Source organism: Zalophus californianus, chromosome 12, assembly GCF_009762305.2.
Source record: "Zalophus californianus isolate mZalCal1 chromosome 12, mZalCal1.pri.v2, whole genome shotgun sequence".
Classification (NCBI taxonomy): Eukaryota; Metazoa; Chordata; class Mammalia; order Carnivora; family Otariidae; genus Zalophus; species Zalophus californianus.
The window spans coordinates 19,054,643-19,079,806 of record NC_045606.1 but is presented as its reverse complement, the minus strand read 5'-3'; the positions used below and the strand labels follow the sequence as shown (position 1 = coordinate 19,079,806).

Genomic DNA, 25,164 nt, shown 5'->3' with positions numbered 1-25,164 from the left:
GCAGTTTAAATTTAGGAATACAAAGTTTTCATTTAACCATTTCTGTATTCCATTTATATCTTCTAGTTCCCAGCAACATGGACAATAATGTAATTAGAATTTCACCAACTACTCAGTTGCTTCATTTCACAGAAAAATACAAGTCTCAGAGTAACAATACCAACACTAGCACCAATCATATGATTATGTAAAACAGTTTATTTTATGTATGTACGTATGTATGTATGTATGTATTTAAAAAGTAAACTCTACACCCAACTTGGGGCTCAAATTCAACCCTGAGATCAAGTCTCATGTTCTACCATCTGAGCCAGCCAGGTGCCCCTATGTAAAAGAGTTTAGAACTTTTTTCCTTAAGATATGTTCCACAAGGAATGTATAGTTAATTGTGTTTAAAGTCCCTTAAAAGGATTTCATTGTGTGATTATAACACCAGCTGGATACATACTATGTTGATGAGGTTATTTTATTTTTTATTTTTTAAAATAAAACTTTTTGAGTTAATTGTAGATTCACATACAGTTATGAAATAATACAGAGATTCTCTATATCCTTTACCCCGTTCTGCCCTGTGGTAACATGTTGCAAAACTATTAATACAATATTACAGACAGGATACTGACATTGATACAGTCAAGAAACAAAACATTTCCATGGGAGGATCCCTAATGTTGCTTTTTACATCCACACCACCTCCCACCTCTCCCACCCTCACATCCCTGACCTTTGGCAAGTCCATTACTGTAATCTGTAATCCATGGCTATAATTTTGTCATTTCAAGAATGTTATATAAATGGAATTATACAGTATGTGACCTTTAGGACTGGCTTTTTTTTACTCAGCATAATTCTCTGGAGAGCCAGCCATTTGTTGCGTATACCAGTATTTTATTTTTATTGCTGAGTAGTGTTCTGTGATATATGTGTACAGTTTGTTTAACCATTCACCCATTGAAGGACATTTGGGTCCTTTCCACTTTTGGGCTATTACAGATAAAGTTGCTGTAAACATTTGTGTACAGGTTTTGGTGTGAATGTAGGTTTGTTTTCTCCGGGATAAACGCCTAAGAGTGCAAATTGTTCAGTCACAAGGTAGTGGCATGTTTAATTTTATAAGAAACTGTCCACATATTTTGCAGATCAGTTGTACCATTTTACATTCCTATCAGAAATGCATGAGTAATCTAGTTTTTTATTTTTAGGATTGCTTCTTATACTTTATTTTTATAATTATATACTTAATGTGATTATGTCCTTCCACTCCTGAAGTAAGATAAAAAATGGATTATTCTTTCCATTGTTTGTTTCCTTATTAGAAACAGATACATACATACATATTTGTATTCCTTTTCTTATTTAGGTAAGTGATAGTATATTACAGTTTTTCCCACATTTCCTTTTTTCTCTTAAAAATAATGTGCTGAAGGGGCGCCTGGATGGCTTAGTCCTTAAGCGTCTGCCTTTGGCTCGGGTCATGATCCCAGGGTCCTGGGATGGAGCCCCACGTCCAGCTCCCTGCTCTGCGGGGAGCCTGCTTCTCCCTCCCCACTCCCCCTGCTTGTGTTCCTGTTCTCGCTGTCTCTCTCTGTCAAATAAATAAATCTTAAAAAATAATAATAATAAAAATAATGTGCTGAAGATCACTTTATAGTAGTATATAGAGGTTGATTTATTTCTTTCCATCCCTTCAAGATGCTTCATCTTTTTCATGAAATAGCATTCTTTTTTAACAGACTTTTTGCTTTAAATATTTAATTTGAAAAAAAAGTACTAGTTTCTTAAGTAAAAAGTTATTTTCTTGAAAGAGTGCAATAGAGTCACTTAACAGTCATCTACTGCTAATTATGCTAGATAAGATCTAACTAAGGCAAGGGACAATACATATATTTTATACTGTTCATTTTTCAGTAAAAACATCAGAAAAATTGTGAAGTTTATCACATTTAAAACTGATCTGCTTATATCTAAATTCATGAAAGCTTGATAAATAATCATTAATATTTTAATACAGGAGTTTGGATAAAGAGAGGGCAGTGCTACTACAACGCCGGAAAAGGGAAAATATGTCAGGTAGGTGAAAAGGATCTATACTAAATTAAGATGAGTGTGATTGAGAGAATGAGTGGCCTGCATATTTTAGTCAGATGTAAACACCTTGCCAGTGAATGTTGATTGTATATATGACTTAGAATCAGGTGGAGATTTTAAATAGTCTTTTTTTTTAATAGATTATAGAATAAGAATGTACTTATTTTAGAAAATGTGGGAAGTAGAGGAAAATAAAAAATCATTCATATTTTTCTACAAAGGTAACAAATTGGTTTAAGGAAATATTAAAATATGTTGGCTTTTCAGGGAGATGGTGATCCATTAGTTTATCATATGGAATAGTATTTTTTTCATTTTTAGGAATAGATTTTAGAAGTATAACTACAATACAACTTTCATTTTGGCTTAAAACGGTATTAATACAAATGTTTTTGAATAATCATAGTTTATTCAACTATTTCTGTTTGATGGACATTTAGTTTGTTTCCAGTATTTTTTGTTTGTTTTGTTTTTGTTACTACAAATAGTACCTTCAATGAAACCGTCTTGGTTAAGTTTTTGGGATTTTCGTTCACTTTATCTTTGGATACATACCTAGAAATAGGATTACTGGGTGAAAGGGTAAATACAGAATTTTGCTAGATATGGCTAAATTCCCTTTCATAGGGAATTTTGAATTTCCTTGCAGTTTATGCAAGTGCTGGTTTCCAACAGTCACAGCATCTCAGTGTATTGTCAGACTTTTGCATCTTGTTTAATGTATAAGAAATGATACTTGTAGTTTGCATTTAAATGTATCTTACTTTGAGTGAGGTGAGGAAGTAAAAAAAAATGTTTATTCTTTAGACAGATGGAGATAGAAGTTTGCCATATAGAATGCTGTTTTGTTTTTTATTTTGTTCAAAATAGTATTACAAGTACAATAACTTTTATTTTGCCTTGGAAGATGGTGATACCAGTGCAACTGAGAGTGGTGATGAGGTTCCTGTGGAATTATATACTGCATTTCAGCACACCCCGACATCGATTACTCTAACTGCTTCACGAGTTTCCAAGGTTAATGATAAAAGAAGGAAAAAAAGTGGGGAGAAAGAACAAAATATTGCAAAGTGTAAAAAAGTAAGTTTTTCCTTTCTTAAGATGAGTATATGGGAGATGGTGGGAGCTGAGTTTTACAGGAAAGGCAGATGAGTATTGGATGGTAGCCAGAAAAGTTGGCAGAACCTAAGCTTTTTAAAACTCATTTTAAAATTTTAATATGTTTTAAAGATTGGAGTGTAGTAGAGAAGAATGTTTGCATAATGATTTGCAATCATCACTAATGAAACGAGTCATAGAAATGCAAAAGCTAAAATAAAAAAAAAAAATTGCTGTTTTACAAAACAGAAATAACAGTCCTAAATTTTTAATAGCTTATGAACAGGTAAAGGAGCACAGAATGATTGTGAATGATTGTTTATAGTTGTTCTCTGAATCATATTTAATCATTTTAATAAGCCTCCATATTTGTTGAATATCTTATCATGTAGAGTTCTTTCACTTAAATTCTATGTGATAAATTATCCCAAGGATGTAATGGCACAAAACCATTTCTGGGCCACTTTTTCATTAAATTTCTTATAATTGCTATTGAAGATTTTTGTCTGCTAAGGTAAAAAATACTTTTCACAATGACTATATTGCTATTATAGAGTGAAATTATCCCTAGATATATAATCAGGGTTTTTTCAAAGAAAGCATTTTTTCCTCGAGTAATTCTTCATGATATTATCTGGTTGTTTAATAGGCAGCATGTGCTTTGAATTTTCTAATTTCACATCCCTGTTTAAAATATACTTTGACTATAGCAGTCTTCACATATTATGTCCCTCTCCAGTTCTGCTATTCTTCTACCTGTATTTTATCCATTCTGAATAATTTGTTACTAAATTTTACCTGCACTTCCTTGGTGTTACCTTTTTCTTTTTTTAAGTAAGCTCCACACCCAGTGTGGGGCATGAACTTAAACGACCCTGTGATCAGGAGTCACAGGCTGTACTGACTGAGCCAGCCAGGTGTCCCACTGGGTGTTATCTTTGCTTATGCTGTTCCCTTCACCATTTAGAATATTCTCTTCTCCGGATGCCTGGGTGGATCAGTCAGCTAAGCATCTGCCTTAGGCTCAGTTCATGATCCCAGGGTCCTAGGATCTAGCTGCATCAGGCTCCGTGCTCAGTGGGGAGTTTGCTTCTCCTTCTGCCTGCCGCTCCTCCTGCTTGTGTTCCCTTGCTCTCTGTCAAATAAATAAAATCTTTAAAAAAAAAAATGCCTCTTACAATTTAGGAATTCATGATTGGTATTGACTCACCTTTTTCATCTCATGCTTTCAAATTATGCTTTTCTACTTACTGTAAAAAAGTTACTTGAGGGGCGCCTGGGTGGCTCAGTCGTTAAGCATCTGCCTTCGGCTCAGGTCATGATCCCAGGGTCCTGGGATTGAGCCCCTCATTGGGCTCCCTGCTTGGCGGGAAGCCTGCTTCTCCCTCTCCCACTCCGCCTGCTTGTGTTCCTTCTCTCTCTGTCAAATAAATAAATAAAATCTTAAAAAAAAAAGTTACTTGAGGGGTACCTGGGTGGCTCAGTCGGTTAAGTATTCGCCTTCAGCTCAGGTGGATCAAGTCCTGCATTGGGCTCCCTGCTCAGCTGCTTAACAGGGAGTCTGCTTCTCCCTCTCCCTCTCCCACTCCCCCTGCTTGTGCTTTCTCTCTGTCAAATAAATAAATAAAATCTTTAAAATAAAAAAAGTTACTTGAAGGGTACCTGGGTGGCTAGTCAGTTAAGCGTTCAACTCTTGATTTTGGCTCAGGTCATGATCTCAGTATTGTGAGACTGAGCGCCCAGTCGGGCTCCATGCTCAGTGGGGAGTCTGCTTCTCCTCGCCCTCTCCTTTTTATTTTTTTTTCTCTCTCTCAAATAAATAAATCTTTTCAAAAAAATGTTACTTAGAAATTTTATCCTTGTATATTTGTTTTAGGTCATTTGGTTTAACAAATGTATTTTTTGAGTAAAGCATAGATTCTGCCTTTTTTTCTGGCTGGAATGGCTTTTGGCTTTTTAAAATGAATCAGTCCCGAGTCTTGATTGTGTCAAAGTTATTTCAGAATATTGCTGTATATTTAAAGGGAGATTTTTCTCTTGTGTTGTTAGTAAATATAGACAAGGATTAGAAAAAAAATATCCAGGAACTGTGCATAAAAGATCTAGTTTGCTGTACCCACTGTTAAGGTTTTACTATTATTTGAGGTTAATATGTAATAAAAAAATATGTAACAGAGGATGTATACGGTTTTGCCTTTTATTCAGCCTGTTGCTGTTATGGCTAATTGTTAAAAAATTGAATGGAGTTTACAGTAGATGTTTTGGATAGATAACAGTTTTTAAATACTAATAAAACCCTAGCAAGGTATTGGTGTTTCAGTAATTCAGGACTTTTTTTTTTTTAAGATTTTATTTATTTATTCATGAGAGACAGAGAGAGAGAGAGAGAGAGAGAGGGAGAGAAGCAGGCTCCCCGCTGAGCAGGGAGCCCGATGCGGGACTCGATCCCAGGACCCTGGGACATGACCTGAGCCGAAGGCAGACGCTTAACCATCTGAGCCACCCAGGTGCCCTAGTAATTCAGGCCTTTGAGATGAAGTATTAATTCTATTTTTTTTAAGAGAGGAGGGACAGAAGGAAAGGCAGAGGGAGAGAGGGAGAGAAACTTTAACAGGCTCCATGCTCAGCATGGAGCCTGAGGCGGGGCTTGATCTCATGACCCTGAGATCATGACCTGAGCAGAAACCAGGAATCGGACACTTGGGGCGCCTGGGTGGTTCAGTCATTAAGCATCTGCCTTTGGCTCGGGTCATAATCCCGGGGTCCTGGGATCGAGCCCCGCATCAGGCTCCCTGCTCGGTTGGAAGCCTGCTTCTCCCTCTCCCACTCCCCTGCTTGTGTTCCCTCTCTTGCTGTATCTGTCAAATAAATAAATAAAATCTTAAAAAAAAAAAAAGAATTGGACATTTAACTGACTGAGCTACCCTAGTGCCCCATGAACTATTAATACCGTTAATGATGCAGAATAACATAGAAAAAGACGTGTATTGTGACTATTCTTCAAATTCTTTTTTTTTTTTTTAATTTCAGCAGCATAGCCATTATCCAGCCTCAAAAATTTTTAAGTCATCTTTGGTTTTGGACATTCAGATTTATTTTCAAAAGCACTATTGATTTTTTTCCTTTGGAATGTCTTGTATTTTTATTTTTCTTCCTTTTGTTTCTACAAACCCTCATCACCTCATAGTATTGCAGTAATAACTTACCATCTTTAATTTCTCCAACTTCATCCTCTTTCTGCTTCACAGCATCCTACATTTGGTTATGTTTCCTGGGAATATTGTTCTTATATCCCTGCTCAGAAGTATTTTATTGATTCGTCCACCATAAAGAAAAGCATACCTGTATTTTAAGTCAGAGTTATAAAATCTGACTTTAAATAAGGCTTCCATGATCTAATTTAAAATTTTTAGCCAATTTTATATCCTACTCTTCAGTAGGATACACACATACAATTGTGTGTCTTAGTTTTTCCTTGAATGTGACGTATTTTTTCCTATTTGCCTTCTTTCATATTTTTTTATAATTTTTGTAAATATTTTATTTATTTGAGAGAGAGGGAAAGCACAAGGGGGGTGCAGAGGGAAAGGGAGAAGCAGACTCCCTGCTGAGCAGGGAGCCCCCTGGGGTGGGGGAAGGCTTGACCCCAGGACCCTGAGATCATGACCTGAGTGGAAGTAGACTCTTAACTGCCTGAGCCACCCAGGCGCCCCTTACATTTCTTTAGTACTAGGATTTTGTTCCTTTCAGTTGTTCATCTGAGTACTTCCATTCTCCAAAGTCTACCTAGCTCTTTTCACATGTTTTCCATGAAGTCTCATTGCCTTGTTTTTGTTGTTAATAAATCTGCTTTCTTCTGACATGTAGTCTACACATAAACTTAAGTATATTTGGATCTATATTGCTTACTCTCGGTTTATGTTTGTTAGTCTCCCTAGAGACTTTTGAGGTGGAGTGATGATGAAGATAGGAATTAAATGTTAAGTACTACTTCAGGACCCAGCAGATTAGTGAGCTGTTACTAAATATTTTTTTGAATAAATACAACTGTTTATTACTTAAGCCTCACTACATGTTCAAATATCACTTACTAGTTGACTTAGAGAAAGTAGTAACACTATTTTATCACTCCCAAAACTTACCTAATGACTTCAAAAAATTACTGTAATATTACAGAAAATTTGAGATTTTTTTAAAGCAATATCATATACATATATTCTCATGTATATTCTCTTAATTCTCTTAAAACAGTCTGCATTCTTTAATTTAAATATAGTTGATATACATTTTTACTTTAGTTTCAGGTATACAAAGCGTGCATTCTATTTTTTTTAAGATTTTATTTGAGAGTGAGAGAGAGAGAGCGCGCGCACACAAATGGAGGGGAGGGGCAGAGGGAGAGGGAGAAGCAGACTCCCCACTGAACAGGGAGCCTGATGGGGAACTTGACCTTTGCCAAATACAGACGCTTAACCGACTGAGCCACCCAGGTGCCCCATCTGCATTCTATTGTTAATAATAGAATAATATTCTAGTAGATGACTTTAGTGAACTGATTGATTCTTAAATATTATATCCAGTTTTTAAAAAAAAAAACTAACTTAGAATTTCATGTTATTTCAGGCCTTTCGGGAAGGATCTAGGAAGTCATCAAGAGTAAAGGTAAATACATTAAATTTAAGTCCTTAGTACCAGCTGTCAGTTTTTCAGGAGCTTACTAAGTGATTGCCTCTACATAATCTTTATGTTCTCTTCATTGTGTATCATGTCATTGCTTATTATCTTTAAGATATGGCACCATAGAGAAGTGGCACCATAGAGAATCCTCATTTGATTAATATGCCACTCTTGGAGTTTATTCACACTGTTAAAGTATTAAGCAAAAGGAGATGGTATATAAATAATTGCTAATATCAGATTTTGGTTAATCTGAATTTCAGTTATCATTGCATTCCATGCCTCCCAATACCATTTTGTATACTGGACATATGAATGCAAAATCACATTGAGAATTTGAAAATTTGCTTTTTTTTTTTTTTTTTTTTTTTGCATAGTTGGGATTCTAGTGATTTAGTCAAGTAAGTTGTTATAAAATCACCATTGAAGTACAAAGTAGTCCCCTGTACCTTGAATTAATTAGAATGTATCCTCAATTTTGTAGATGTCCAGATTGCTGAGAGAGGCAAGGCTTGTCAGCTCTGCCTCCCCTTAAAATATAGGTGTTGGATCACAGAGGTCAGCTATATATAGTGTGACTATAGCTTTCTAGGTTATGTGGTTAAAGGATAATGGGTTTCTCAAGTTGTCAGATAGAAAAATAGGATGTGGGGAGCATGTTACAGTATATTTGTTGTGCCCATAGTGTAAAGCATAATAGTTATTCATTATTCCACATTCTCTGGAAAACAGATCATTAAACAGCTGTCTGGTGATGATGATTGCATGCTTTTGTAGTTCTTTCTCAAGAAAGTTAATACATGGTGTCACTCAACAGACTGCAAGCCCCAAGTTTCATAGAATGTTCTTAAAGTTAGGGATTTGATACTTACTATATATTAAACTTGGGTTTATGGGATATTCTCTGACATAGCATACAGTCTGAAAAAGTTTTCGGATTCAGCTAGTGGAAACTTAATAGTTTCCTTTTCTTTCTAATTTATGCAGTCATTCCAATAGCAGGTTTATTGAAGATGGTGCATCTTTTACTTAAGTGAAATATTTCCATTTGTTATGTAAAGAAATGACTAAGGAAGTAAACTTTTAATAATGCTTTGTGCATCTTTAAAGATATTTTTTTACTTAACTCAGAGATACCTCATTGAGATCATAACAGTTCCAGTTAATAATTCTATAGTATTTATAGGTTCAAGAGATACAGAAGAATTTACTGTATCTAATATATACCAGGTCAGTAGAAGGCTTGGGTGGGGGAGAGAGTAAAAAAGAAAGAAAAAATTTTAAAATTTAGATTTCTTCGGTAAAGCTGATGAAAGCTTTGACATGTAGTATTTCATATTTGTGTCAAAATCCTGTTACAAGGTGGTCATTATAATGTGGGATTTATAATTACATAAAATATCAGTGGGTAAAAATAAACCTACTCCTGTCAAATAGTTGAACAACTTACTATAGTTTGTTTCATTGTAGGAAAGAATGATACTTTTTGTAATAAAAATTACTTATATGGAAGGTGAACAAATGATAAATTTTGGTGTTATTGTATGTGTGTACATGTCTAACAGGATATATAAGGGTTTTTATGAATTCTACATGTGATTTTAAAATTTTAGTTACGTAGGTTGTACATATTTTAGAAATCTTTTCTCATCAAGGTGTTCAGTGTTGTAGAAAGAAACTGATGAATAGCATTTACAAAAAATTGAAATGTCATGTGTTAAAACCAATTATAAATTAGAAATCTGAATGATGCTAATGAAACATAAATGTTTTTGTTATGTGCATTGATTGATTTTCATTCTAAGATTGCAAATAAGAATTGTTGTGGGAGGGGCACCTGGGTGGCTTAGTCATTAAGTGTCTGCCTTTGGCTCAGGTCATGAACCCAATGAAGCCCCACGTTGGGCTCCCTGCTCGGTGGGGAGCCTGCTTCTCCCTCTCCCTTTGACACTCCCCTTGCTTGTGTTTGCTCTGTCTCTGTCAAATAAATAAAATCTTAAAAAAAAAAAAAAAAGGATTGTTGTGGGAGTCCACATTTTAGTATGTTTTTAAAATGTGTGGTAATTGTGCCTATCTGTAAATTGCATTCCAGCAAGAGAAGTGTCCCCTTTTGTTTTGTTTTGTTTTGTTTTAGATTATTTTTAAGTAGTCTCTACACCAGCGTGGGGCTCAAACTCACCACCCCAAGATCAAGAGTTGCAAGCTCCTCTGACTGAGCCAGCCAGGCAACCCCCCCCTTTTTGCTCTGTAACAGATTAAGAGAGGCGGTAACTTTTTGTACTTGGCATTTAGCATTCTTATCTTACGGATTTTTAGTAGGAGGTATAGATGAAGAGCAAGTATTTAAAGGTCCTTGCTGTCACTGTGACCCTTGAATTTAGACTGTGGACCATTTTGGGTCATTTTACATTCTGTGAGACATTTTGTTCTCATGTCAAATTTATCATGTGGATAGTTGATTATAGATCTTGAAATTACACTAAATTAAGATATAAAAGTGTATTTTTAAATAAAACGTTAAAATTATAGTCTATCAGAACTGTGAGTACAAGGTAGATATTGACAGACTCTAATAAAAAATTTCATACATTATCTTTTTTTTTTTTTTTTTTTAGAAAGTGCCCAAGAGAGCAGTGGGGGAGAGGCACGGGCGGTGGCGGGGGTGGGGGGGAGAGAATCTTAAGCAGGCTCCACGCCCAGCTCAGGGCCCATCCGGGTCTTCATCTCACGGCCCTGAGATCATGACTTGAGCCAAAATCAGGAGTTGGACACTTAACCGACTCACCAGCTAGGCGCCCCTACGTTCTTTTTTTTTTTTTTTTTTTTTAACCATTAGCTGACAATGACTCCAAAGTTTTGGGTATTTGCAGTTTTATTAATGCTCCATTTGGCTACAGTGCTGGTGTCTTTGAAGCCTGAATTTATGCTAGTCCAACAGCCCGTGGCCTCCTTTACTCTTCTAAGTCCTTATTTGTCTGGCATGCGGTATAAAGACATAGTAGGCTGCTCACTTGTGGTCTGTTTTTGCCCAGGACCGACTCAGAAAGCCTACCATTATTTCTACTCTATATTATGTTCTTTTACATAGATTATCATTTATCTGTGTGTGTGTGTGTGTGTATAAATACATACAAATACTTAGAAGCCCAGATATTAATGCTTAGTTTGCTATGATTTTAGGGTTCAGCTCCAGAGATTGATCCTTCATCTGATGGTTCAAATTTTGGATGGGAGACAAAAATCAAGGCATGGATGGACCGGTACGAGGAGGCCGACAGTAACCAGTACAGCGAGGGCGTGCAGCGGGAGGCGCAGAGGATAGCTCTGAGGCTGGGCGGCGGGAGTGACAGAAAAGAAAGAAATAAACCAGATGTGAACACCAACAGTCTGCTCTTCAAACCTCCTGTTGAGGTAAATACATCATTTGCCAAAAAAAATTATGAAAGAAAAACCATTTTCTAATGCATATCTTGAGTAGTTATATTGAAAGCAATCAGGTTTAATTAATCTCAGCATTTCTCTGGTTTTAGAGCCATATACAAAAAAATAAGAAAATTCTGAAATCCGCAAAAGATTTGCCTCCTGATGCACTTATCATTGAGTACAGAGGGAAGTTTATGCTAAGAGAACAGTTTGAAGCAAATGGATATTTCTTTAAGAGGTATATTCGTTTATTTACCAGTTATCTGTAGTTAAGAATTGTTTTTGGCTATTTTACTGAGATGCTGTCTGTGTTCATATGTATTTTGCTTTCCTGAGTGATCATTTTGATATATTTAAAAGTGTAGTGTGATTGAACAGTGACTAATGATAGCTTTTGAACTATAATAAGATATAGCAAAAAGCAGATATATTCCTCAGTCCCTGACCCATCTCTGTCTTGCTGACACTCCTACAACAGTGTACCTCAAAGATAAACTGCAACAATATAGGTGGATGTTAATTAAAAACTCTTAATGATTACCTAAGATTATAAGGAATCCTTCTGCATCCAGTACCTTTCCTAACTCTTTGTAACATAATTGGTAGACCCTGAAAAGACCATTGGTGATCACAGGCAAAACCCCTTCCTCTTTATTAAAGGATGTTAGATTTGCTCTTACATTATTGCCACCACTTTAACAGCCACTTTCTTGGTACTGGAATGGCTCTGGAGCCTCTTCTGTGGTTTGTGATTTTGGTGGGGATTTGATGTTGTGACCCATTGCTTCCCTGAGGTCTGGAAATAGGTTGGTATCTCTAGAGAGATAACATTCTCAGTCTATATGATTATTAAAAGTATTGTTTATAACTTGAGTTTTTAAGATTTGAAAGATATTCAAGAATACGTCTCTTTTACATACAAATTTTATTTGAAACAGTGCTATAAATCAAACTTAAGTGCACTAGGAAATAAGGATTTAAAGGCATCCAGTTATGAATCTTTCTGTAAAGGCAGTAGTCACTCCCTTTTTATTTTTCCTTGTAAATTTGAATTTCCACCTTCACTTAATTACCTTTGATTTCAATAAGATTATTGGAGCAGGTAAAAATCTAATTAGCATGAACTAGCCCTTAATGAATAGGTTCTGGTATCAGATTGCCTGTATTCAAATCTTGGCTTCACTATTTACTTTGAATCTTTTAGAAGTTTGTTAATATGTTAATGTTTATAATGCATTTCTTTCTTTGTAGACCATATCCTTTTGTTTTATTTTATTCTAAATTTCACGGGCTAGAAATGTGTGTTGATGCAAGGACTTTTGGGAATGAGGCTCGGTTCATCAGGCGTTCTTGTACACCCAATGCAGAGGTAAGCTTACAGAAATCTTTTTGGGAGGCAGGGGTTTGGAGGATGTATGGAATCAAGTATCAAACAAATCTGGTCGCCTTTTTAACCATTGATGCATTTTATTATTGTCCAGTGTGATTCCATTGTGAAAAATTAGGTGATATTGGGCTGTGAGGTCTTAATGACTTTGCACATTGAAGAAATTGTGATGTTCTTTGTAAAAGAAAATACTGGACTTCTGTTTATTTCTGAAGCTCTATTTATGGGTCAAATACATGATCTGATTGGATCAAGATAGATGACAAAACTGAAAGCTAAAGTAGATTTTATATGTGTGCTACTATAAAATTTTTTATAAAACTTTTTTAATTTGTAGCCTAAAGTATTTCTGGTTTTGGTTTGGTGTGTGTGTTGTTGTTGTTTTGTTTTTTTTTTTACACACCAAAATAAACATTTTAAATTTATAACTGCTACAGTTGAGTATAGGTTTTGAAACCAGAACTTTGTAGATTCATGTCTTCTCTTTGACGAACCAGCTTTGTAACCTTGCCTGTGCTTGTTTTACCTGTAAAAACTTGTTAAGAGGACTACAGGAGTTAATATATGTGAAGTACCTAGAACAGTATAAGTATGGTGTTAACTGTACCATTACTCATGACTTCATGTCATCAAATCGAAGGTACCATCCCTTATAACATCCCAATTTCAGGGATACTAAGGGGGGAAAAATATGCATTGTTCAGTCAATGAAGTGTAGTGTTTGCTTTTTAATGCTACATGGTGGACTGTAGAGTTTGCATCACTGTACTTGCAACTACCACCAATTTATAGTTACAAGTCTTGTAATTGCATATTTTTCCCATTGTACTCATGAATCACTTTGAAAAGTTTTCAAAATTGCAGGATGAGGTGCTTCTAAAGATAGAGAACAATTTATAAAGATGTAAAATTGTTCTTTTAACTAACAGGTGAGGCATGAAATTGAAGATGGAACCATACATCTTTACATTTATTCTGTACAGAGTATTCCAAAGGGAACTGAAATAACTATTGCCTTTGATTTTGACTATGGGAATTGGTAAGTCCAAGTTTCTAAATATGTTATCTGTTTTGAAATGGTTCCTTAAGGTCCTCTTAAAAATCGAGGTATTGTCATTACTTTCATAGCTTTTTATTTGTATTTATTATGAGGCAATGAAATGTACTTGAAAAGAAGCATTTTGGTGTCAACTTCCACTAAGCGTTATTACTTAGTTCTTTTCCAAACTTTATTATTGTAATGTAAATGATCATAGTAATTATAATTAAAAAGGTAGTCCTAATTCAGCCATACAACACTGACCTTGTTTACCTGAGAATTTGTTCTTTCTGGTATTTTAGGGGGTACGGTTTTAGTCTTACAGTTAATTTGGCTGATCAGTGTGAATGGATAATTTCACTTTTGCCCTCAAACAAAAGAAATTGTGTAAATTTTCTTTGCAGTATAAATTGAAAGGGTTTGTTGGAGTCCTGTAAGGAAATTCTGAGAACTGTTGTTCTGAAACACTAGGGAAATAAAGTTAATTCTGAGCATAAAAACTTCCATTTAAATTCTCTGTAAATTATATTCTGTAGTGTTTTGCTTTCACCTTTTCTCATTCATTACTTTTGAGATTTGGTTCTGTTGTTCTGTGTAGCTCTAGTTCATTTATTTTCACTCCCGATGGCATTGATCCATCCCTCTTACTGGATCTTTAGATTTACCAAAACTGTTCCTATGACTTTTTGAACATGTCTTTGTGGGCACATGTGCTCTCTGTGGGAAGGAATCTAGGGGTGTGCTTGCTCAGCTCTAGGATGCGCACGGCCTCAAGTGTCTACCAGACATGAGGTGATGACTAGTTTCTGTTCTCACACCCTTCTTCCTTGCTCCACTTCCTTACAACTTTTAAAAACTGATGCTAATCCATGTGAAATGGTATCTTTTTATGTTTTTAATTATCATTTTCCTTGATTATTTTGTGAGCCCAAGGATCTTTTTGCATTATTAATTTGTCATTTGGATTTCCTCTCTTATGAATTGTTTATTCATCATCAGTTTTCCTGCTGGACAGTCTTTTTCTGATTTGGGGGGGGAAGGAGGGGGATGGTTCTTTTTGTATCCTGTAGTCTATTTGGTTATAAGCATTTCAATTCATTTCCTCCTGTTCTGTATTTTATTTTCAAAATTTTGTATGGTAACCTATTTAAATGAGTAAGTTTTACATGCCCAGTTTGTTTTCTGTCAGTGAAATTCCACTTCCTGCACTGTGCATCTCTACTTGATTGTTGGGAGTCAAATTTAGTGTAGCTTAAGCATTACCTTGTTAGCCCCTTTTCTCCCACATGGTGGAAAATTTAGCATAATGGCTCTTTGCTCATTGCTTTGAAAGACTGTTTCCCATAAGTGGTTAAGAATATAAGCTTTTTATAATGTCACTGGTTTCAAATCCTAGCTTGCTTGCTTATTATTAGCTATGTAACTTTGGACCAATTCTTCATCTCATTATATCATAATAGGAGAATAATGATACTCACCTAACAGGAATGTTTTGAAGATTCAGTGAGTTTAAGATAGGTAGAGTATTTAAAACAGTTCCTGGCACAAAATAAGTGCTTTTAATAAACATTAGCTGTTCGCCATCATTATTTGCCGTTGTTATACTACAATCAAAGAAAACGTCTAGAAAGAGTTTCAACCTAGTTTCTAGTAATACCTAATTTGGGGAGGGGGGGCATTAGATCATCAGTTTTTGAGTTCTATCCCTGATTCACAGATTCTAGCCAGTTTGACTTGTACTAATCTTGAAAATGAGTAAGGAGCAGTATTGGAAACTTTGGAAAGTAAATTATTTTTATGGCGAACAAACATTAAACTACTTAAAACATGTAAAATGGGAGGCTTCTACTGTTTAACTCAGGTTTGGGCATTTTGCCTGCGTCCTGGAGAGAAACTAAATGATCGTGGTAGGGATATGGAGGGCAGAGTTAAGAAATACTGAAGAGATGAAAAGTGTGAGCTTTGGACTCACACAGACCTGTACCTGAAGGCTGTCCCAACCGTTTAGTAACTGTGTCACTTTGGACAAAATACTGAACCTCTCTGCACTTTTAATCTTCTCTGTATGGTGGAAGTAATAATTACAGTGAAAATGAGAGTGCAATTATTTTTCAAGTGTCCATTTGAAAGAGGGAACACTTAAGAGGGGCAATGGGAAACATAACTTCACCTTTTTTCAAGGTGGCTTTTTAAAGACAGCTGGTCATTGAAGTCATTTCTTAAAGTATAAGACATAGTTAAGGCTTGGGACCCCTGAAGTAAATACCATTTTTGCCTTAATGTGAGCCAAAGAATCATTTTACTTAAAAGGACTCAATTTTAATTTATTGAGTTTTTTTTTTCTTCTAGACCATAACTGGGTCAGAAATCAACTTCTTTTTTTTTTTTTTTTAAAGATTTTTATTTATTTATTTGACAGAGAGAGACACAGTGAGAGAGGGAACACAAGCAGGGGGAGTGGGAGAGGGAGAAGCAGGCTTCCTGCGGAGCAGGGAGCCCAATACGGGGCTCGATCCCAGGACCCTGGGATCATGACCTGAGCTGAAGGCAGACGCATAACAACTGAGCCACCCAGGCGCCCCCAGAAATCAACTTGTAATGATTATGTTTTTTAAATGAGGGGGAAAAAGCTTCTTTTGTGATAGTTACCACGGGAATGCAAATGAGTGAAAAGTAAGGATTGCTTATAAGTAGTAGTAGTAGCATACAATTTTAGAGTTGCAGCCTAAAACGGATTAGAAAATTTTGCAGTTTGTGTCTTAAATAAATATTTAACTGGTTATCTTTCCAGTAAGTACAAGGTGGACTGCGCATGCCTCAAAGAAAATCCAGAGTGCCCTGTTCTAAAACGTAGTTCTGAATCCACGGAAAACATCAATAGTGGTTACGAGACCAGAAGGAAAAAAGGAAAAAAAGAAAAGGATATTTCAAAAGAAAAAGATACGCAGAATCAGAATATTACTTTGGATTGTGAAGGAACAGCCAACAAAATGAAGAGCCCAGAAACTAAACAGAGAAAGCTTTCTCCATTGAGACTGTCGGTATCAAATAATCAGGTACTGAGCTGTGCTCTTCTGATTCTCAACAGAAGTCAGCAAAAGAAAATAATCTGTCATATTTTAACCTCTTTTTTATGTAAAATGGTTTAAATTTTTTAAGTTAAATCTGTTATTTAATGAAGTACTTAGAAATATGAAACACAAGTAGAATTTGTGCGGTGTTTGTTAAGCTTGTTAAACAACTCAGCCAGCAAGTCCTTGCAGAATTGAATACAAACAAGATTTTTCTATAACTGGGTAATTTAAAAACTTCTCCCAGATGGTATTGTCCTCAGGTTAATAATAAGTGTTTTGGGTTTTTTTTTTTTTTAAGATTTTATTTATTTGATAGACACAGCGAGAGAGGGCACACAAGCAGGGGGAGTGGGAGAAGCAGGCTTCCCGCGGAGCAGGGAGCCCGATGCGGGGCTCCATCCCAGGACCCTGGGATCATGACCTGAGCCGAAGGCAGACGCTTAACGACTGAGCCACCCAGGCGCCCCAGTAATAAGTGTTCTTATTTAAAGTCTTAATTTCCTTTTTTTAAACATTTGGGGCATAATTAAATCAATTCTATAAGGATGAGAGAAGATTTTTCAGAGAAAATTCTCTTAACACATAAGATAATTTTGGGGGAAGAGTTTGGCCCATATGTCTGCCCTGCCAGCGATGCCCTCTACATAAATGGAAGTTAGGAGGGACCATTTAAAATGAAAAGTAAGTAAGGTTTCACTCATCTCCAGTACCCCATCTTCCGTAATTCGGTAATCAATTTAATGATAATTTCCCATAGGCTTTAAATTGAACAAACATTTATTGAGCACTTGGTATCTCTAGGCACCAGGTTTTATGAAGTAATTTTATATGCTTATGTTTTGGGAAGAATATAAACAGAAGGCTATGCTACCATATTTGACCTTGTGAGCTCTACTAATAACATTATTGACTAGAACTTTAAAAAGCAAAATTACTTAATTTTGAAATTTTTCTTGATTTAAAACCAGTTTTAAAGTTCTGAAATGGATTTAAGTAGGCTTGTACTTTTGCTGTGTTGAATGCGTTAGTAGTGGTTGAAAGGCATTTATAATAGTTCAGTGTCCCTAGTTTGTAGATGAAATAGTAGTTTCTTTTATAAAGCAGTCATTTCCATCTTTCAGGAACCAGATTTTATTGATGACATAGAAGAAAAAACTCCCATTAGCAATGAAGTAGAAATGGAATCGGAGGAGCAGATTGCAGAGAGGAAAAGGAAGATGGTAAGTTGGGAAGCCAGTAGCTGCTTTATGCTGTCTCTTGGGCTGGTGACAGCTGCTTGTCCCATAGTAATTGTTGCTGCCTTTAGGAGAGTTTTGACCCTGTTCTTTGTTTCAAGTTAGCAAACATGATGTGCCACTGAGCATCTCTCTTTGGCTTTGTTATTACCATTCAAGTAACTTGCACGAATCTTCCCTGTTTTTATGTGTGTTCATTAGAAATTTTAGAATGTATGACATTTAACATTTTTGAAGCTGAGAACTATTAATAAATTTTAATGCCAGAATTACTGTTCAGAATGTCTTTCATTAGTGAAATGTATCTTTTCTCTTCGTAATTTAATGTAAAGCAAAAATGGAATTTTAAAGCTTATAACAGCGCCAAATAAATGACTTATGTAAAAAAAACCCCCACTCTTGGTAGCTACTATGTCTGTATTCATACTGATATCATAAAATAAGGTTTTCATTAAAATGCATTTAATATTTATGTTCCTTGTTCTACTTTTTATACAGACATTTGCAAGTAAATAATACAAGGTATTTTCTTAGAAATCCATGTTAATTTAGCAATGGCTATAATATTTAGACCAGTTAAGTAAGGATTATGGTATAGTTTGCCCAAAGATTTGAAAATTATTTTATACACCAATTAATAATCTTAGTATGGGTTTCCCCCACTCCCTTTTATTTTGTATGCTTCCTTGTTTCCTATCTGTGATTTTCATGCTATATTCCATGGAATCTCAGGTGTCCTATACTTAGGGAAGGGAGGGATAGGATCTTTGGAATTTGGTCATTGTAGGCCTACTTAATGTAAGTCTGTTATATTGCCTGGATGGTCATTCCTGTAACATTATTTCATTGTTGATGTTCAGAATTGTGAGAGCCATGTGGAACTGTTTCACAGCTTCTGGATTTCAGAGACACTGCTCTGAGGGGACGGGGTGATGTTTAAAAAACTCTATAGGAGAAAGTACTGAAGGAAGTTGGTTAGAGGAGTTTTTTTCCTAAACCTAAAGAGAATTCTTGAACCCTTTTCAGAATCTGGATACATCTAAATTATCTGTGTCTACCCAAATTACCTGTGGCCCTCTCTTGACTAGATTTTCAGTATTGGCCCATTCATTCCACAATAGCCACAGCAGTGCAAAACCAATTAAGAGTATCACTGGGTTTTGGATGAGGCATGTGTCTGGTAGGAGGAACCCCTTTCACAAGAGATTTGAAGGGCTGTAATAACTGCTTTGAAAAAAATCATGAGATTAAAAAAAAAAAGTTTAATGCCCTTCAATAATTTTACTCAGATTGCATTTTTAAAAAAGTTTATGACTGTAGGGCTACTTTAAAAACATCTCTTTTAATGCTGAGAAAATCGGGAACTTAGAACATCCTCATTTTCAGATCCCAGAAGAAAATAGAAATACCCTTTTGCTGATAGAACTTTGGACAGATAAAAAAGGCTTACTTGGTCCATTTTTGGTCCTGATTTTACCTGTTAGTATGCTGTATTAATTAAATATTAATATATTTATTAATATATTTTATTTATATATTACATATAGTTAATAAATTAATATAATCAAATTCTGTGTCCATTTGAGCATATTCATTTTATTATCTGCTAAGGTTGCTGTGCAGCTGGGTATTTTTCATTCACGTAAATTGTGGAAAACTTGAAAAGTGTCAGTGTTTAGAATTTGTCTGGTATTTTGAAGGGATATGAAATAAATACTTAAAAATATTTGCTCCTTGACCTGTAGCTCTCAAAATCATTGCAGTGTTACTATTTCTAATTGGTACATTTGCTTTGATATCTCAGTTACAGAATTTTTGGATATACTCAAATAAGCAGAATGCGAAAGCATGCATCCTAGGATTCTCAAGCCAACTGGCGTGGTCTCCCCCACCCCTGCCAACATATTAGTATTTGTGAGGAACAAAAATATTTGGTTTTGAAAAGTTTGAATATTAATCAGCCTTTGGTGTCTGCCTCTTGTATTGGTTAGGTTAACACTAGTAGTTGGAAAGACTAAGGACAACTCCTGAGAAACATGTTAAACTGATTGAAATTTCCTTCTTTGACAGACTTTAAATCATTGTGGATATAATAGATACTAGTTCTCTTGTATATTTATGAGATTGGGATATAAAAGGAGTTAGTCATCCTCTCCTCCCAGATAAATACCATGTAATGTCCAAATTAAAATATATTTCAGCCCATCCTTTTGTAGTATAGCTTTAACTGTTGATAGTGTTTACCTACATAAATAGCTTTCATACACAACCTAATATTTAGCATTTTGCTCAGTTTCCCAAAAATTGCACCAGTGGATGTATTATTTTGGTTGCTTGCTTGTTCTTTTTGGTGAAGTTGGAAGATAAGACAATGTCTCTGCTTTCAGGGGCATTTACAGAAACAGTTACAGTGCAGCAAGAAATGTGGTAATAGCCCATAGGGAAAACAGCCTGGAGGGGGTTATAAAAGTGATAAATCCTACTTGGCTGGGATTATTTAGGCTGTTTTTGAGGGGAATAGGGGAGGTAAGGTTGGTTGCTAGCAGATCACATGAAATGCTGAATGATAAAGATTTCATGGAAGAATGTTTATTCAAATTATTATATAACCAAATAGAAAGCTGTTCTTTTATTAACATTTTCCTTTTCCATTTTTTTCCCCTTAAGAAGTTGTTACCTACTTACAAAAGCAAATTTGTGCCTGAATAGTATAGAACTGAATAGATGGTTATTGACATTTTAAGAAATACTTCTTTGGCAGTGGGTTGGAATTGACTTTGGAGAATCTTACAATCAATCCAGTTAAGCTACAGCACTTGAAATACAGTAGGCTGTTGATACTCACCTGATTCCAAAACCAGGGCACTACTGAGTTGGATGCCCCCAGGTACACAGTAGTAGGTAAGGTGAAGTGGGGTGAGGTGGCCATAACCTTGTCAGAGGTAGAGTGTGTGTGGCAAGGGGCTATATTGGGAAGCTCACTGTGTTTTGTTAAACAAGTGATCAATTAAAACATAAAGCTTTTGAAAGATTTAAATTAAAAAGGAGGCTTGCGGGGTCCCCCCATTTATAATGGCATGAAAAGAACTTCCTAAAGTATCTTCTGATCTCTGTTTTCAAAATAATTTTTTGTGGCATTATGGAAAGACTGTACCTTGGGGATATATATATAGTCTTGGTAATATTTGATGGTATGTTGTAGTCAGAATGCTTAAACTGGAATCCAGGGAAGGTCGTTCAGGAGGCCTTCACACTTCTGAGGATAGAGATTTAAGAAACGGGTGCGTGGGTGGCTTAGTTGATTAAGCATCTGCCTTCGGCTCAGATCATGATCTCAGGGTCCTGGGATTGAGTCCTGAGTAGGGCTCCCTGCTCCGCGGGGAGTCGGCTTCTCCCTCTACCTCTGCCACATCCCCCATTTGTGCTCGCTCTGTTTCTCTCTCAAATAAATGAAAAATAAAATCTTTAAAAAAAATTTTAAGAAACAAGAAGGGTATGAAAAGATGGTCACCCAGGTTGTGAGATGCTTGTCAAGCAGCTAGGAAAATCCGGAATTAAGTGTATATATCACTGGGATATGAACTACATAAGGGTGAGAATCTGGGGCTCCTTAGGGAAAAAAATATGCCTGGTTTTTATGAAGTACATGGTCAGTAAATGAGCCTACTAAATATTTCTGGCAGCCATGTAAGTAGAGATACAGGTAAGCCTGTAAGTGTGAATTAACTGAAGCTTCCTTATAGGCCAGGTAGTGTCCTGGAGGCCTTGCCAGGATGCAGGAGTCTCCATAATTTTCTTATCCCTCATCCTTCACACCAGAAATTACTCCACAGAACTCTAAGACATTTTGTGGAAAAAAGAGCTCTGTGGCCAGTTGAGTGAACAGTGCTTCAGGTCCCCAACTTTAAGTTTCCCAGTATACACACGGGTGTGTTTAAAAACTTACTCTTGTTTATGAAACCATTTCATAAACTTAGACACCCTTGCAACTTGTTTGTGGTGACACCTTTGACATTCTACAGATTTTTATTTGATGGAACAAGCATCCTGTGGGAAAAGCCTAGAAAGAATCCTGCTGTTCCTAATGTCTCTAGGAAGTAACTTGACTTAGAAGATCGCTTTAGAAGATGCAGAAGAAATTTTAATAGTAAGATATCATTAGGATAAATTTCTTGTCAGGAAAGTCATCTGAGGATATGTGAAATATATCACCCATCTGATCAATTTTATAACATGACTAAGTTTATGTCGGTTACTAATTTTAATTTTCTTAAAGAGGTTCCCATTTTCTCTCATTCCAGAGTTTTAGGAATTGTGTTTCCAAAGATGAATGATTAATGACATTATGGTATTGAATAGCAAAAGGGAACCCATTTATTTTTATTGGTATTCTGTTCAAACAAGGATATTCAGATTTAGCTGCCTTATAAGAAATTCGATTTCCAAATTCTTGTTAAAATACTTCATTCCATGCTTTCACATAACAGTGACATGTGCTTTATATAATATATAAACAATTCTTACTCATTTAACAAAACTGTGAGTGTCTGCTATATGCTGAGGTACTGGGCGGCCAGGTTCTGGAGAAGCTTTCATGGAGGATGGCATGCATGGAGTAAGAAATATCAAAGAGGAAGTAGTGTGTGAGGATAAACTGAATCATCATGTGGTAGAGAAGAAATGGGGATACCCCACAAGACATACTTACTATTTTGGAATTATTCTATTGGTAATTAGTAATCTTAACCATTTTTTAAAAGACTGACTCTTGTTCAAGAGGATAAGCAAAGTTATTTGAGTGAGGAATCTCTTACTTTCTCTATTTCAAGGCTGTGGGTAGGGTAATTTGGCAGGCTGACCCTGCTGGTTCCCTTTCCTTTAAAAGGCAAGTTTTTTCTTTCAAGAACCACTTTCTGCCCATTAGCAAGGTAGAAAGAAATAAACCGTGAGTCCCTAGAGGTCTTCATTTTGTTTCCTTCCCAATTCTTTCACTCTCCTACGAGGCACATTTTCCTCTAAAGCTGCTGTGGGGCACCCACAGTGCATCAGCTTGTTTTTGCTCAGTGAAAAAGTACCATTATCTCTAATTATAGGATAAATTACAACAATTTACTCTGGAGTTTATTTTTTCAGTTGCAGTATTGTATAAAACTGTAATAGGTGTTCTTTATTATGCACCCTTGAACTATATGGACCCCACCATTTATTGAAAGGAGGCTTAGACAAGATCTTCATTGTCTCTTCCAAGTATATCAAGTTATAGGATTTCAAGTCAGATTGGTGCTCCAGTGTGTTTATATACAGAAGAACAAAATTGAAACAAAAATACTAAAAATGCCTACTCAAGTGATAAAGTCCCAGACTTTCTTCTGCTTACAGGAATTAAAGTACTCTATTATATTTGCTCTATAAGACCATAAACTAAAGATACATGTCATAAAAGGAATCTGTTGGATAGATCTTATCAGGGATCCTTCATAGTTCAGTTTAGCACCCAATACTCCAGCATTAACAATATGTCAAGTGCTAATGTAGTATTCCTGAAAGGCAGACCTGTCTAATTCTAATTCTGTATCAGCTCTATGATTGCTCAGCTCAGATAATAGTGATTCTGAGGTTGGGTCATGGGCTTGGAATAATGAGTCATGGTTACAGAATACACAGGTCTTAGCACTAAGCTGTATCTGAACTGTATCAAGCACAAAGGTCAGGGTCTGCTGGGTTATTTAGGACTCCTAGTGTCTCTAATCCCCTGCACAACCTGTAATTACCCCAAGCTATCTATAAAACTGGTTATTTTTCAGTTACGTCTATAAAATTGGCAAGTTTTCACTCATTAAATAGATACTGTGTATCGAATGTATTCCATGCAGTGTGAAACAAACACTGAACATAAGGAAACTTAAGGAATTTAAAATAAAAGTAGACCAGTGTGCTCATGATTATTTTTTCATGTAGAAAAATCAAAGGCATGCTTACATTTCCAACATTTGTGTTTTTCTAAGATGAGACTGTATTAAAAGTATTAGGATATCTCTTTAGTGCTTTCAGTTGACAGTTGTAGTCAATGCGTAAAGAGTTACGCTTAGTTTTGCTTTATGTTGTATCAGTGGTGGTTAACTGGAAAGAGTAAATTAGGAACCAGGAAACTTGGATAATAACTATGGCTCTGCCTTTGAATGAGTCCATAATACACATGGGCTTTGGTTTCTTCAGCAGCACAGGACTAGGTTTTTTTTAAGATCTTGACTAGCTCAAAAAGATTGAGTCATCTCTAAAAAGTATTTTCCTTTGACTGTCAATGAATTGTATTGTTTACATGGAGTTCAGTATTTTTATTTTTTTTATTTCTTGAGAGAGAAAGCATGCACATGTGTGCAAGCTGTGGGAGGGAGGAGAGGGAGAGAAAGAACCTTAGGCAGGCTCCATGCTCAGCAAAGAGCCCAAAGCAGGGCTGGATCTCATTACCCCATGACTGTGACACGGGCCAAAGTCGAGAGTCAGATGCTTAAGCAGGGCACCCTGGGAGTTCAGTTTTTAGGTCTTTATGTCAAATAATTTTATCTTTCATCCTCACTCTAACCATCTTAAAACAAGTAAATACTGAACTATGTCAGATTTTTGTCATAAATTCCTATCTATCTTAAATACTGGTAATTTTTTATACATAAAATGATTGTTGCTAAGTTTGTTTCTTTTGGAAAAATGTACTTTGTCAGATCTATTTTAAAATTTTTGAAAAGAGAAAATAACCACAATAGTTAACCCCTTCTCCCTCCTCACCCCCTCCCCTGTTGAACAGGTGAAGCAGGTTGGAAAATCTTTTTTTTAGGATTTTATTTATTTGAGAGAGAGGGACAGTGAGAGAGAGAGAGAGAGAGCAAGAGGAGGGGGAGGGGCAGAGAGAGAGAGAGAAGCAGGCGTCCCGCCAAGCAGGGAGCCCGACTTGGGGCTCGATCCCAGGACCCTGGGATCATGACCTGAGCCAAAGGCAGATGCTTAACAACTGAGCCACCCAGGCGCCCTGGAAAATCATTTTTTAATTACTCCAGATTTCTAAATTTAGGATTTCTAAACTTAGAATTTTAGAAAAGCCCTCATACAGAGATAGGATTTTTATAAAGAGCCATGAGACGACAGGGG

General features: G+C 35.9%; 1 protein-coding gene across 1 annotated transcript in view; it reads left to right on the top strand.

Moving 5' to 3' along the window:
- The window catches only part of KMT2E (lysine methyltransferase 2E (inactive)), an 87,562-nt gene that overhangs the window by 49,597 nt on the left and 12,801 nt on the right, over positions 1–25,164 (top strand). Inside the window, 9 exon segments of the mRNA XM_027574819.2 lie at positions 2,012–2,070; positions 2,996–3,168; positions 7,810–7,848; positions 11,044–11,274; positions 11,394–11,524; positions 12,538–12,655; positions 13,603–13,712; positions 16,504–16,768; positions 17,908–18,006. Of these exon segments, the coding sequence (XP_027430620.2) occupies positions 2,012–2,070; positions 2,996–3,168; positions 7,810–7,848; positions 11,044–11,274; positions 11,394–11,524; positions 12,538–12,655; positions 13,603–13,712; positions 16,504–16,768; positions 17,908–18,006 (1,225 nt within the window).